The following is a 15,598-nucleotide window of genomic DNA, read 5'->3' on the forward strand; positions in this document are numbered from 1 at the left end:
TATGCAGCAAGCGGTACCCTGTGTACGAAACATCAAGAAATAACATTGCAGTCAGAAGACCTTGATTCCTGTCCTTAGTTTGAACTTGAGGACCTCACTCCGAACTCAGAGCCTGTTCTCCTCCCCTGTAAATGGCAGGATTTCCTCCCCTCCCCTCCTCCCAGGGTTATCCTGAGGCCTAAAGGAGATCCAAGTGCACGAAAGCCCTCCTCTAAGGTGTCATTCTTTGCTCATGACGATGAGGACACACGTGGCCAGCGTGGAAGGATGCGAGAGGCCTGGCCACTTTGCACACACTTTGCTATGTGGGAGCAGCTCCTGAACGGGCCCCCATCAACAGCTTCCAGCTTCTACGGTGAGAATAGAGCCCATGTTTTGAAGGCCGCCTACCCCAAGAGGAGGTGAGCCGATAAACCACATGGATGGAGAGAAGCAGCCATCTTGGACAGAAGCATTATCTTCAAGGCTCAGCCAGGAGACGTCTTCACAGTGGAAGACAGAGCCAGACATCTGTCTTGGCTTTACCTGGAGGATCCTGAAGGGAGTGGACAGGAGAGGCACTACTCTTGAATATAATGCAGCAAAGTAGGGTTCACAGCGCTCACAGACGGCGCCAGGGAGGGGGGATTTGACAAGCAAGTTAGCTCATTGGTAAGCCTGTCTCCTCACCTGTGAAAGGTGAACGAGAGAACGCACCTCTTCGGTCTGCTCTGGGACTTATGAGGGAGCCCTAGGAAGTCACAGCGCCTGAGGCCGAGCGACCAAGAAGTACCGGACGCCGAGCAACACTTTGTGTGAAGGACAGAATGCGAACACTTCAGTGAAGACCAAGTCAGGCCTCTGCTCTTTTAAAATGAGGTTTATTGTACATAAAATAAATTAATTACAGTTTAAGCCAAAGCACGAGTGGCTTTTTAAAGTGCATTGTCGGGGATTTGGTGGTGGCCCCTCTATCTGTTCGCGTGCTGTAGGACCGTGTTTTCGTATTTAAGCCACGACTCAGCCAGGCCTAGGAAATGACCCAACGTCATCACTGTGAGCCTTTTACACAAATCACACCATAGCCAGTGAACACAGCTTTTTCTTTTTTTCTTGTACCTGATGCAAGAGTTAAAAAAAATAATGATACTGTCTCACAATTACCCAAAGGCTGGGGCTCAAGGGTTTGAGATGTCAACCATTTAACACGTGCTGGACTAAACATACCCAACCTGGGTCAGGAAGGACACCGCGCCTTCCTGTGGGCACTATAAGCTTACAGATGTCCGTCTGTCTACATCACATCTGGCCCATAAAACCCTACCCTTTTGGGGGGGAGGGGCCTTAAAGAAAGCTGGTTATCCTTTGGGTTAGAAAGGCATTCTGTCACAACTGGTGCTCTGGAGATGCAAATCAGACATGTAAGAGAAAAAGCAGTTCTTCTTCTTGGGGTGCGGGACAGGGGAGAAAAGGGAAAACAAAGAGAAGAAAGGAGACAGCCTTTGAGTGCCTTTGAGTTCTTTCATTCCCGCCGGCCAACACACCCAGTCCGCTGCTGAAACTACCACTGACTGTCATTTACAAGGTCAGGAACAAACTCCAGAGTGATTCTGCCGCCCTCCCCCTCTCGGAAGGAAAAGACACCCAGTCCGGGTCACGGTCTAGAGCGGCTCAGCTCTAGAGCTCAGCGGGCTCGCTCTCGAGCCCCGGCGGTTCCATCCCCTGCTCAGAACGCGGCTTTTCTGCAGCAGTTCCACGGGCCCTCCTGGCCCCTCGGCTCCGGCCCTTTCTGGAACCATGAACTCCTGCCAGCATTCAACATTCCTGCCCCGGAAGAACCTTGGGCCCCCCTTCCCGGGAAGACCAAACCCCCGTGGACGGCCCCGCTTCAGACGGAGGTGACTGTCCTCACTTTGGCCGAGAGGGCTTGCTTGAACCTCCTCTTCAGGTCCTGCATGTTGGGGGACTTGGGCCGGGGGATGAGGGAGGTGCGCCGCTTCTCGGGCGTGCTGCTGGGCTGCTGTTTGTGACTCACTTCCTTGCACAGCACATGGAAGGCGTTGTAGACGTCGTTGTAGTTCTCGCTGACGGACACCTCGTAGAAGGAGCAGCCCAGCACGCCGGCCAGCTGCAGTCCCAGCTGGGGGTCCACCTGCTTGACGTGCAGCAGGTCCGCTTTGTTGGCCACGACCACCACCGGCAGCCGGCTGCCCAGGTGCAGCTGCTGGACGTGCTGGTGGAGCTGGCCGATGAGTTCGTAGCTCTTGTAGTCGGTGACCGAGAACACGATCACCACGGCATCGGCCCAGCGAATGCACCTGTTCAGCTGTTCGCCGCAGCTCAGGCCGTTCTCGTGGACCTGCAAGAGGTGGGGGGAGGGGTGGGGGGTGGTGAGGGCACGCTGGGGTGGGGGCACGCGGAGAGACCCTGGCTCTGCCACACCGCCAGGTCCAAAGGGGCCCTTGGCGGTAATGCCGGGTCGCGGGCCATAAACCAGCTAGCTCCCTACACGCTTCGGCTTTCTGGACAGTATGTTGATCCAGCTGCACGGAGTTGGAATAAATAATAGTGCAGCTCCCCACACTCCACTGGAAAATTGACCTGCAGAAAACTCCACGCAGAGAGACTTTGTAGTTGCACAAAATGGGAAATTAACTGGCTAGACAGTACGTCTGGGGAAGCGAAGATAGGAGCTGGAAGCATTTAAACCTGGATAACCGCCCAGTTCAAGAGGGAAAAAAAACACACATATACACCAGCAGGGCTCTTTTGTCTACAGAGGAACTTTCCACAATATTAAAGTGATCCCACGGACTTCAAGACTGTACCTAAATGGCTGGTTTTTCAGGGCCAAATACATGAAGGTAAAAACTGATCGTTTTAACCAAGGCAACTGTGCCAATTCCGTGTGTGTGTGGTTTGGTCTCTCTGCCGGATAGAATTAGATTTCTTCTTAGATTTCTTCCCTCAGCCACATCCCCCAAATGAAGCCCAACCAACAGCCAAAGACAACCCAAGTGACAAGCAACGTGTACAAACCTAGTTTTGCCTCCCTCAAATTTCCCTCCTCTTCAGCAAAACGCATTATTCTGAGAATAACTGAACAATTCCATAGCCAAGTAGGGTCCCTTTGACTTAGTCACGAAACTTAGAGCTTCTTACCTGAACACCTGGAGTGTCTTGAACTTGAATAGCCAGGGTTTCACCTTCTATTTGCACTTGTCTGGTATAGAGATTACCTATAAAGGGGGGTGGGGGGGGAATATATATAAAATATATATATATATATACACACACACACACAGTTTTTCTTCCTTGTACAACTTTGAAAACATAGTGGGATTTTTTTAAGTAGGAAAAAATATATACCCTGAACCAATGCACACAAATAAGCTATAGTTTATTCTACTTAATGAGCGTATTTCAGCTGCTTTTTTTTTTTATTTTAAACAACTGCAATTCTAACCCCAGATTAGGGTATTTATTAAAACCAAGGCACGGTTTGCAAGTTTCTGGAAACTGACTTAGCTCATTTTAAATGGATCTCCCATATTTAGAGTATTTCCTTGAAGTAAATTTTCTTGTTCAGCATGCATGGCCATTTGGTTTAATTTAGTACTTCATTACTGACATCTGTTTAGTCATTAGGTATTAACGACTTGGTAGGCAAATATTGCTGGTAAATGCACAGCCGATGTCATCGGTTGGAAGAAAAATGTGACACCATGTTAGCCAGATCTACATCAAAGCCAGAGACTGTCGTGCCTTATCTCGGGATGGTTTATAGAGCACATTTCAAATAATCCCCTTAGGTACTAAATATGGTCTAAGGATTTAAGCAATTTGCTAACAGACCATAGGTAGAAAGCCCTTAAGCCTCCCTGGTGGCCATCTTTAATCAGAGATTAAAAGAGATTCAATCTTCAGTGATTGAAACAGTGTCTTCTCGTTTATTTGGGAGCTCCCCTCCTCAAATTCTACCATCTAGTTATTTTTCTCTTTGTTGAGAAAAGAGAACTTTAGGTTTACAACAGCTCTGCTCTGGCCTCTGCTTTAAAAGGTCACCTCTGAAAGGCGGCCAACAGAGAGGGAGAGGGGTGGGGGGAGGAGCTGACCATCTTTTTTTTTTTTTTTTTTTTATGACTTTTGCAGGAGTGTTTTGAAGGGAGAGGCTCTTGAGTACAAAGGGTGCTTCCAACTGGGGTCCCTATAGTTAAAACATACCAAGGAGAATACTTTCAGGCACTTGATAAAATGATGAATGGGCTTGGAATGGAATGAGGCCAGATGGCAGTTATGGGAACTGGGAAGCAGGGGAGGGGCAGGCAAAGTTGGAAGTGGCAGGATCCTGATGCTCAGACTGTCCTGTGAGGGAGGCTCCCTGGGAGACCCTGGAAAATGGTTAAGGGCAGTACTGTGCTAGCTGAGCACACTTGTCCCAAACGTGCCTCCTCACCTGCATTTCTTTCATAGTCACCAATGAACCTTTTGGTGAGGAACCGGACCACCAGAGCTGTAGGGCAGAAAAGAAAGGAAAGAGAGTTAACTCTGGCATAAGAAGTGAAATCGGTGTCCACCTCACCCCCAGCCTGGGAAACCACTGCGGCAGAGAAAGCAAGCCGGGCAGCTACCAAGTGAAATTCCTACCCTGCAGCTGCTTGACCCTTCTTCCAGACACAACGGAGAGGGGGTAGAAGGCATCCAAGGCCTCGTGAATTATGGCTCTGTCCAGCTGGAAGGGTCATTTGGCTCACCCCCCTCCTCTGAGCCTGGCTGAGCCACACCTAAGGCTTCCAGGAGACAAAGGTCTTTCTGAACCTTAAAGACCTCCAGGAGGGGTTCCATTCCCTAAGTCCCGCTTCTGTTCCAGGCACCGCCAGACAGACTCAAGAACCCCAAAGTTCTAATCCCAGTTGCGCCGGCGGTGCCCAGGAGGAGGCCTGGTCCTCCTGGGGTCCCCGTTTTCCTCATCTGTTGAAGAAGGGGCTTGGAGGCGATGCTGGCTCAGGCCCTCGCGGAGGGGCAGCGGATCAGTAGGAGGGGATGGGGGGCCAGCTGCCCTCCCACCTCTCCCCCACGCCTCGCTCACACGCAGCCCCCAGCGAGGCCGTCCACGTCCAGCCCGTCGTTCTCGCCCGAGTTCTAAGACTCACCGGTCTTGCCCACGCCGCTGGCCCCCACCACGGCGATCTTGACCAGGCGGCGGCCGGCCGCCCCCAGGCAGCAGTCGGCGGCAGCGGCGGCGCTGCCCGGGGCGGGGTACTCGGCGATGGTGCACATGTTCTGAATGAGGCGCATCGCCGCTCCAGCGGGGGCTGCACCACGCGGGACGCTACCTGCGGGGCGGGACCACTGTTGGGCTGCGCGGGAGCTGCGGGAGAACCCGGCCGGAGGGGTCCGCGGTTAAAAAAAAAAAAAGGCTCGGGAGCGCGGCTGCGCGGCAACCGAGACTAACACGGGCTCGGGCTCGGGCTCGGGACTGGGACTGCAGTCGGGCTGCGCGCGCGCTGTTTTCTCCGGGGCTGGCCCCGCCCCCTCCCCCTCGCGGCCAATCCCGAGGCGCCCCGCGAGAGGCTCCGCCCCCGGCGCCGCTCGGCGCGCACCGCGCCCCTGGGGGCACCCGGAGGCCGTGCGGGGCCCCGTGAGGCGCGGGGAAAGTGGGGCTGCCCGCTGGAGAGGGGCAGCGTGTGAGCGTGAGGCGAAAGCGCAGCCAATGGCAGGCGCGGGTGCCGCCCGGGGTCCCGCTGAGCGGGCACGCGGCCGAGGCTGTGGCCGTGAGGTCGGCGGCGCCTCGGGTTCCCGGAAGCGGGGCTCGGCCTTACGGCGCGCGTGGGAGAGGCGGCGGCGGCCGGGGCCTGGAGGGCGTGTGCCCTCGGGGTCGGGAGCGCGCGACCTGCTGCCCGGCTTACGCCCAGCTCCTTCATTTGGGACGCGACTGCAGTGACCTGAGTGCCCCCGATCATAGATTTGGCTACGAAGGCAATCAGTTACACAGACCCCATATCCACTCCTCTGAGCTGTGACAATTAACTTTGGGGCAAAATAATGTCACCCGTGTTCTAGACGCACGTCCTCTGCCTCCGGCGCGCAGGGCAGCAGATCAGTCAACCTCCGACGAGCTGGCACGAGCGCACAGAAGGTCGGGTGGGCGCACTCAGAGGCAAATCACTAGGCAGTTATAGAACAAGCTTTCTAGCGCCTCACACACAGTCACACCTCCTCTGTGAGCTGTGAAATGGAAAGAAAACAGTTACCCCAGCTGTCTCTGGATGCCGACTGGCCTGGGAGTCAGAAACCGGAAAGGGTCTGCAGCACTCAGCTTCTGGTTCCAAGAAATGGCAAGACTTAGTGAAGTGACTTGATGCTGTGGGCTCCCACTCACAAAATCCCCAAATCCTGCCCCTTAGGGTCTCCTTAGGGAAAGGCTTCAGCGGCAAGCCCCATCCAAGCAATGTTCTGTAGCTGGAACTGACTTCAGGGTATGTCACTGGACGTGGGCTAACCAACCCCCCACACCCCCATCCCAACCCCACCCTTCTAACTTGGGGCCCCCACGTGTTCCGGGGGCTTTTATCCTGGGGGGGGGGGTGGCAATCAATACTGTGGCTTTGTGTCCACACCCACATTAAAGGCTGGATATAAAAAGGTGAAATAAACCAATTCCCTTATAGATGCCTCTCAGGCATCTAGTTTGACTCCCCCTGAGGCTCCGAACTTAACTGACCAAGTAACTGACAGAATTTATGAGGCTGACCCAGTTCAGACTCTGAGATGAATCCTCTTGCCTATCAGTTTAAGGGTCTGCAGAAACTCAAGGGGGAGATAGTAGGGTTATCTCAAACTTTGTTTGAGACTTGGTAGCAAGCAACATAATTAGCAAGGCACACAAACAACCTTGGCAATAAACATAATAAAAGGTTGACTTCTAGGAAGATGGCAAATATGAAATAAACTTAGCCACTTGAGTCAGAAGGAAAAAAAGAGCATTTCCAATAGGCACCGTGTCTTTTTGTGTGGGTACAATCAAACTAGAATTTTGTTCTTCTATAAAATCAAACTTAGCAAGACTATAATTACAGGTAATCATGTTCTTTTAACCCTCCCCCCACAAAAGCCTGTAATTCCATGATGCTTACATAGTAAAATAATTTTGTAGTCTAAAGTTTTTCACTACTTTGTACACACACACACACACACACTCATACACAGACATGACAACAGTTGTCAGGGCAATTTTGCTTGGAATCATTTTTGCTTCTGGAGCTTGATTTTCATGACCATGAGCCCATACTAAGCCTATGATTTTTTCTGTCTGAAAAATCACACACACAGGCTGAATTTGGCATTCCTATTTTAGGTCTAAATTATCTGGCTGTGCTTTAAAAAACACAGAAAAGAAAGACAGGAGAGAAAGTTGGAAAAAGAAAAGGGAGCTCTTCAAATTCAAAACACCTAGCAAATGGCCCACCTCCACCCACCTGCTTCCAGCGATCACACTGAGAGTGACCCCTTCTTGGAAATGCATAGAATTAAAAAGAAGAAGGAGGAGAAGGGGGGAGGGAGGGATGGGGGAGGAGAGGAGGAAAGGAAGGACTAAAGGGAGGAGCAGGAGTAAGGGGAGGAGGGGGGAGGAGGGGGAGGAGATGGAGGAGGGAAGGAAGAGGTTGTTCTCAGTGAACCGCCACAGACCTTGGAGGCTCACAGTTCTGTGGGTTGACTGTGCTCTGCTGTGTGGTTCTCGCCTGGAGCTCATGTTGGCTGGTGGCCACGGGTGGTTGGTCTGAAGGCTCATGTGGGCTGGGCATCCAAGATGGCTGCTTCTTCGTCCACATGTCTGCCTTTCAGCTGGAATGGCTGGAACAGCCGCCACTAGCCAGAGTGTCTCTCAGTATCTGACTCCTCTCTGTGGTTAAGTCAGGCTCCCCCACAGCATGGCGGGCAGTTTCCTCTAGACAGGATATTCTAGGACAGGAAGCAGAAGCTGCCAACCTCTTAAGGCCTGTGTATGGAAATGCGCACAGCATCCCTTCTGCTATATTCCGTTGGTCAAGCAATCACAGACCCACCGAGATTAATAGTCAAGGCTCAGGGTCACAGATCCCACCCTGTGATGGGAATAGCATGAAAGGATCTGTGGTCATCTCTAAGGCCCCACACTTCCATCCTGTAAATGAGAAAACAAAGGCTTAGGTTAAAAATTCTTCCCAGGTCACAGATCCTATAAGGGACAGGGCCTAAGTCTGAGAAGGATGAAGAACATAGAAAACAGCCAGGAGGTTCACAATGAGATGGTCGCCTGTGAACCGCTCCCTCTCCCTCTTTTGTTTTGTTTTGTTGTTGTTGTTTTTGTGGTGATTTTTTTGTTTGTTTCTTTGGGGGTTTTTTGTGTGTTTTGGGGGGTTTTCTTGTTTTTGTTTTCTTTTTTTGTTGTTGTTGAGCTAAAAGAGATGAGGATGAGGATGGGGAACATGAGAAACTTGGAGAGGCAAAAAAAAGTATTTTGCCAAGTCCTGATTTTGCCTGAGCCCCTGGCATTTCTGTCACTTCCTTTGATCTTTAGAGCTCATCTTTGATCTGAGAACTTCCGGAGACAATCCAGTTTCTGGAAGCCCTTAGGGTAACCGAAGAGAAATTCAATGTTGAATGTCTGGGCCCGGGATATCACAGGCACTCTGCTAGGTCCTGGGTCTACACTGGCAAACAGGACAGACACAGTCTTCACCATTACATGTAGCATGGGAGACAGAAATGAATGAGCAATTTCAATACAGTGTGAGAAAACACTCTGATGGAGAAGATTCAGGAGCCAGAGGATTACATGATAGATGGAAAAACCTGGATTGTGGGAGTCAAGGAAGAATGTGGAAACATTCAAGTGATTGAAAAGGTTGTGTATCGCTTACAGGCATGCATGTTTGTAGAAAGGCAGAAATGACTCCCAGAGCTACAGAACTGGCCCACCCAGGAAGCTGTTCCCTCTTCCATTCTACCATCCCTCAAAACCCACAAAGTTAGAGGCAGACGTGGCGGAAAATTCCAGTATCTCCACAGTGGGCCCTACAGCAAAAAACAACCAAGCCACAGAAAGATGGAGTCATGCCTGCTTCTGCTTTGCAAATCTTATCTGAGAGCATCTAATTAATGCAATTAACCTGTATCCGTTACCCTAGCTGCAAGGGAGTCTGGGAAACGTGTTTTGCTTTCTAGTCTCCACAGAAAGGATAGAAATGAAGCTGGGAGCCCAACAGTTCCTCTCCACTTCTCCAGCATCCGAAGAACATGTAAGCCCAGAAAAGGAGAGATCAGGCCCCATCAGACATGTAATTTTCAACTACAGAAGAATATAATGAAGTTTTCAGTTGACAGCTTTGAAACCACGGTTTAAGACCACTATTTTCCTGGCTTCTGTGAAATGTGTCCACACCCAGCTCTGCTTTTTAGAACTGTTTTCCTCTCGTCTGGTACAGGGACTGTCTATTAATTTCACTTGCATATAGATCTGTTTCCACTCTTTAATAAGAAGCCCAATAGTCCCTTGGCTACCTCCCCTCCCCCACTCTCATGTTACTCAGGTAATGGTAGTGGGGGGAAACCAGCCCCTAATTGCAGGAGTGGATATTAGTAAGCCCCTGGGATTCACCCAGGGCTGGGCCAGGGAAATTCTTCCCTGAGAGTTTTGCTGGCAAAAGGATGCCTCATTTGCCCTATTGTTAATAGACCAACCCTGGAGCTCAGGGAGCCATGGTGTGGCAGCCCCGTGGGGGAGTCTGCTTCAGAATGACACCAACCCAGAAGAAAGCCGAGCTGCGAGGCAGAGAGGACCAGGCCCCCGATGGCATCTTTTCCAGCCCTGCATGAAGCCATGCCTGAAAATCCAAACTTACCCCTTGAAATTCCCAGTCACAAGAGTCAACAGGGTCATTTTTGCGATCAAGCTGGTTTGAGTGGGATCTCTGTCACTTGCACTGAACAAACCCGCACACAGCCTGTTTGTGCGGAGTCCTGGGCTCCGCCCGGCCGCGCTGAAATGGACCCGCTAGCGTCAGCAACATCCCTCATTCGGAACTCTGAAGTTCAGCGGTTCCTCCCGCAGGGAATGCCGTGGCTCTCCAGCGGCCCCTTCCTTTCCATTCCACCGGTGCGGCTGCCCTGTCAGCGCCGTCCTGCAGTCAATGGAAACACGCACACGACTGAAAAGGACGGGAGTCCATCCAGACAGTGAACAGGCAGCGCTGAAAACAAAGGAGCTATCGTGACATGAAAAGACGCGCAAGGCCTTACACGCATATTAGTAAGTGGGACAGGCCAATCTGAAATGGCTGTATTCTGTATCTTCTGACCATATGACATCGTGGAAAAGGCAAAAGCAAGGAGACAGTAAAAAGATCCGTGGCCATCAGGGGAGAGGCGCGATGGCGGGATGATCAGGCCGGGTGCTGAGGGTTTCTAAGGCGGCGTGGCTGCTCTGCGGGTTACTGCAACGGCGGGTGCAGGGCGCTGTGCCTCTGTCCAAGCCCACAGAACGGGCACCACAAGTGAACCCTGTTATAAACTTTGGGCTTTGGGTGCTAGTGATGTGTCAATACCGGTCAAAAGAAACAAATGTAACACTCCCGTGGGGGTTACTGATGGTGGGAAAGCCATGCCCCTGTGGGGGCAGGTGCTCTATTTGGGAAACCTGCGCCTTCTGCTCAGTTTCGCTGTGAATCTAAAACTGTACCTATATAAAATAGGGCATCTAGTCCAACTCCCTCTTACAATATTCCTGCTAAGAGCCTGCCCAACAGGCTCAGGAATGCTCCAAGTGTCGGGGACTGCCGCCGTTCACAGGGGCACATTTACGCTGATTTGGTGTCTTTTATCCTATAGCTTCCTAGCGGGAAGACAGAGGTTGACTCCCTCAGGAGCCCTCCCCACACCCAGTCCACTGCTCCTTTGCCCCTTGTGATGGTTTGGAAAGGACTAAAAGACGGGTAAGGGAAAAGGAAAGGTGACCGCCCGTGACATGGACTTGTAAAGGAGGAGCACACGCAGGACACGTGTCCGGCCACTGTGCTGAGGCACTGACTAGTGCTGACTAGCACTGACTAGTGCTCTCAGCATGCCCTTTTACAAGTGAAAAAGAACTGGATTCAAGGGGGGGGGGGATTAATTTTACTTATTTTTTAAAGGTTTTATTTCTATTTATTTGTTGGAAAGAGAGAGAGAACACAAGCAGGGGAAGAGGCAGGCAGAGGGAGAAGCAGTTTCCTCCATGAACAGGGAGCCTGATGCGAGACTCGATCCCAGGACCCTGGGATCCTGACCTGAACTGAAGGCAGAGGCTTAACGGACTGAGCCACCCAGGCATTTCTGGAGAAAATGAAATTTAAACTGCTCATTTCCTGAGAAATCTCAGAGTACGAGAAAAGGAATAAACAGAACTATCTGTGTCACGTGAGGTTTGCATCCAGCGGCCTCTGCAATGTGTGTTACATGTCTCTGAGACATAGAGCTACATGGTGGGGGTTCATGGCTTTTTTGTTTTTTTTAATTGTTAACTTTTGTTTTAGTTGAAGCTGAGACTGAAAGAAACAGAAAGAATCACTAGCTTCCAAACACGAAGCTGGAGGGGAGGCCAGTTGGAACGCAATTAAATCAAAAGGATACACACATACACACACACCTCTTGCCATTACAAAGATCACCTATTGACTTGAACACTTTAACTTTGACAAAAGTAAGATCTTGAAGTTCCTGGAATGGGCCTTCCCTCCCCCTCCCACATACTTCGGTTGGTTTCCATGGTAGCAAGTGGCGCACATTTCCCCCTTTCCACGCTCAGGAAAAAAGAGGCACCGGTGTTCTACAGTTCTGTCCCCACGCTGCTCCATCAGATTTTCTCTCTCTTGCTCTGGAAGGTTTCTTCCCCCTTCTCTCTTGTTTTCAATGCAATATATAAACTGAAGGTAAAAGAAAAGGGGAAAATAATTCTTTTTCATTCAGGGCAAAACCTGTTCTTTTCTTCTCCTCTCAGTGATTCAAGCCCTCGCAACCCAAGTCTTTGTTCTGGGAATAGAGATGATGAATTTGATAAACAATTTTGATGAGCAGAACTCAGAATAAATTCAAGTTTTAAACAATACTTGGAACAACGAATGAATATCCACTGTATTTTCACTGAGAGGAGGAAAGCTCACGGTGCCCGTTGTCCCCAAGAACAGGGAACAACATTAGGAACTGACATTACTGCATTATTAATAAAGCCATTGTCAAGGGCTCCCTTGGTTAAATGGAAAGTCTAAAAAACATTGCAACCTGATAGTGCTAATGTTCTTGTAGGTAATTTCCTGCTTCTTTTCTCCAGTGGGAAGACTCCTTCAAGCATGGCCATCTGTCTGCCCTTGCCCTTCCTCACTCATTGTGCAGAGCACAAAGGAACATGAGAGAGAAATAAATATCGGGCTTGGTTCCCCAGGAATGAGTGCTCTTGGGATACACGACCAGGTACTGTGATCAGGAAATATGCCCAAGCAGAAAGGTTCAGAAAGAATCAGACAATTGAGCCAATTGTTTGACAGAAGCTTGGGTTTCAAATTCCTAAGTAGATTGGACACACCTAATATTTGCCCTCTAACTTCCCCTAGGGGGTGCCTTAAAGGTCACCAGAGACACTCTAGGCATCCTTATTTGTCTATGCACAGAGAGCAAAGCATCTCCCCACAGCCTCGATCCCTTAGCATAATATACGCTAAGGAGATCAAAATTCTTCATAACTATCCACCTGTGTTATGGAGAAAGCACAAGTTTCACTGCCCTCCATTCCTCAAACCCCCTGGACAGTGGAGTTAAGAGCGATTAAGGCAAAGTCGCTGATTCTCATTGCTTTATCTAGCTCTCAGAAACTGCTGTCACCATCAAATTCTTCCTAAGCTCTAATTAGCACCACTGTATCAGGCCAGTCAGTATCACAGACCACGGTGTGAATTATAGAAGTGAAGCCCTAGTGAGCAGAAAAGTATGTAAGTTACTCTGTTCGTGAAAATACAAATGGTGATGTGCGCATTTCGTAAAGGAAGATGAAATTTGGCCGCCCCCCAAACACTTTTACCCTTCTAACTGCAGTCCAGGAAAGTTTAGGATTTTCAACACAATATCTGCATTGTTAATGCAGTTGCCTTTCGATTAAAAAAGAAAATGGAGAGCAGATGAGAAAAATTTGATGGGAAGATTTAGGAAGTGACTCATGGACTCGCTTGATGTGACAAGGTTTCTATATAAAGAAACAACTTCACCCCAGAATAGAAGCTACACACAGCAGAATGTAGCCGGTGGAAGAAATGTACATGCCAGGCACGAGGAACGTGCAGATCATCTCTGCTGGGGATGTCATGTGAGGCCCATTCATGATTCATTTGGAATGTAACGCTGTCCAATCCAGGACCTTCAGTTTTTCAAGATAGGAAAACCCCCGTGCAGTTTGAGATATTTCGTAACTGGCTTGAAAAGCAAACAACAACAAAAACGTATCATTTTTTTTCTTTTGCACAGACTGTGTACCCCCATGCTAGCTGGTAAATATATTTAGCTCAAGGGTAAATGAATTCTAACAGATGTTGTGACATACGATATGTTAACTATCCAACGAGATCAGGCATATGAAAATGCCCTGTAAATTATACAGCTTTGATGTCTTCGGCATGAGAATGAAGGGATCTATTCCTCCAGCCTGGATTGTCCCTTAATCAGTTAGGGGAAGTCACGTATTTCTAGATCAGTCCTGTCCTTTCCCAAATTCTTCCTTCCCTGGGCCTAGATGAGGAGGTTGGCTGGAAAGACGGAGCTAGAGACTTCCTGGTGTTCATTTGCCAAAACACACAGGAGAGCCAAGAGCCGGGGGCGGGGCCCTGCTTCTGGCAGTCCGCAGGCAAGAGACGGAATGATCTCTTTCCGACAGGCTCTGGCACTGCGCTATCAAGCCGCTCGCTGCTAGGCCCAGCGCCCCGTGGATGAGTGCTTCAAGCCCATTGTGTTCTTCACCATCGGACACGTTGCGTGATTTGTTGGTTTACTCTCTATCTCTTCGCACTAGAGTGTAAGCTCCGTGAGAGGAGAGATTTTGTTTTCTTCTCTGCTCTGGCTCCAGAAGCTAGAGAAATCCTCAGCACAGGGCGCATCATAGCATCTCCCAGGTGTTTGTGAAAAGAACGAATGAATGAATGTGTGCATTTCCTGTGCTTTGAGAACGGGGCAGCGGCAAGAACCTGAGGAAGCCGGAAGTGTGGAAGGGAAGGACCCGGGGGCTCGACGGCTGGGGCGGAAAACACAGGAGTGGGACAGGATCTCTGGCTGCTCCGAGCACCGGCTCACTCTTGCCTCACTCCGTCCACAGATGCCAGGAGACCGACGGAGAGGCTGGGTTTGCAGTCCGACGTGATTTGGAGCTGCAGGCGGACGGAGTGCTGCTGACAGCCGGCTGTGGTATCAGGGGAGTAGAATTAGGCCAATGGCCCAGGATGGGGGTAGGACTAGGAAGCCACAGAGTGGGAGTGGGGAAAGCTTGGAGAGAACGAAACAGGAGGGTTACGTCCACTAAAGATGCTTTGGAGAAGCAAAGCTCTAGCTGAAATGATGGGGCGGGAACATGGAGCATGCTTGAGGTACCCGCACTCTCTCTGGGACATAAAAGAGAAAGTGGGCGGTGTCTCCGAGAGCCGAGGGGGTGACTTCATCCAGGATTTGGGGGAATGGCTGATCCTGGAATCTAAGTGGGGAGGGAATCAAGGATGTCCATGGAGAGTCTGCCTGGAGGGAGAGCGCTGGGAAACCTTCCTGAAGCTTCCTGTGGCCAGCACCGCGCTCACAACAAGCAACCCGGAGCTGCGCCCTGCACTTGAAGACCGGCTGTGAATGGACCAAAAAGCTGGACTGGAAGCTCACAGGGCCGATGCTATGATTTTTTTCCAGCCCTGTATTCTCTGCATCTAGCAAGTACCTGGCGGATCCCAGCTGTCGATAAGTAGATTATGAATAAAATAGATGAACAGAGCAGATTCCATATGCGAATGGCAGGTGTGGTTTTCTATGGTTCACTGTCTCATGTGGGTCTTCTCCTGGCCCTCAGGGGACTTGCGTGCCCCCCCCACAATGATAATTAATACTAATTAAGCACAGAGCGTGTTCCAGGCACTGGTCCTAGTGCTCCGTACGTACTGACTCATTTCATCAACAGTGTCGTCCCCACTCACAGATGTGGAGCCAGACCCAGGAAAGCGAGGCAGTTAGCTCGAGACGACACAGGTGGGAAGAAGGAAAGGAAGCATTGGAACCCAGACAGTCTGGTTCCAGAGCCCCACAGCTCCCAACCCGCTGCCCACTTCTCAATCGGCTCTACTGTCTAGCTACTGGGGGCAAAGTCTCCGCTGTCCTCAGCCTTTAGCGCACCTTTTCATCTTGTAGGCAACTTGCAGGTGGAGGAGGTTTGTCCTTGGAATGGAATGTGTGAAATGCAAGGATGAAGAGGGCCTGCTGTGGGCGGGGAGGCTGGGGTCCCCAGCTGTGCGTGGAGGAAGCAGGCGGGGGGGGGGGGGGGGGGGGGTGTTGGCCGGGGTGGGGGACGGGTTGGGCTCTGGTAGTTAGA

General features: G+C 50.6%; 1 protein-coding gene across 1 annotated transcript; it reads right to left on the bottom strand.

The window, feature by feature from the left end:
* Window positions 1-844: 844 nt before the first annotated feature.
* On the bottom strand, window positions 845-5,446 carry RASL11B (RAS like family 11 member B). The gene is made up of 4 exons (XM_045986159.1): window positions 5,133-5,446; window positions 4,436-4,492; window positions 3,142-3,218; window positions 845-2,338 (listed from the first exon to the last, which is right to left on the bottom strand). The coding sequence occupies exons 1-4, from the start codon at window positions 5,275-5,277 to the stop codon at window positions 1,868-1,870; spliced, it is 750 nt and encodes a 249-aa protein (XP_045842115.1). The 5' UTR covers window positions 5,278-5,446; the 3' UTR covers window positions 845-1,867.
* Between the last annotated feature and the right edge of the window lie 10,152 nt (window positions 5,447-15,598).

The sequence above is a fragment of the Meles meles genome, chromosome 2, assembly GCF_922984935.1.
Source record: "Meles meles chromosome 2, mMelMel3.1 paternal haplotype, whole genome shotgun sequence".
Taxonomy (NCBI): Eukaryota; Metazoa; Chordata; class Mammalia; order Carnivora; family Mustelidae; genus Meles; species Meles meles.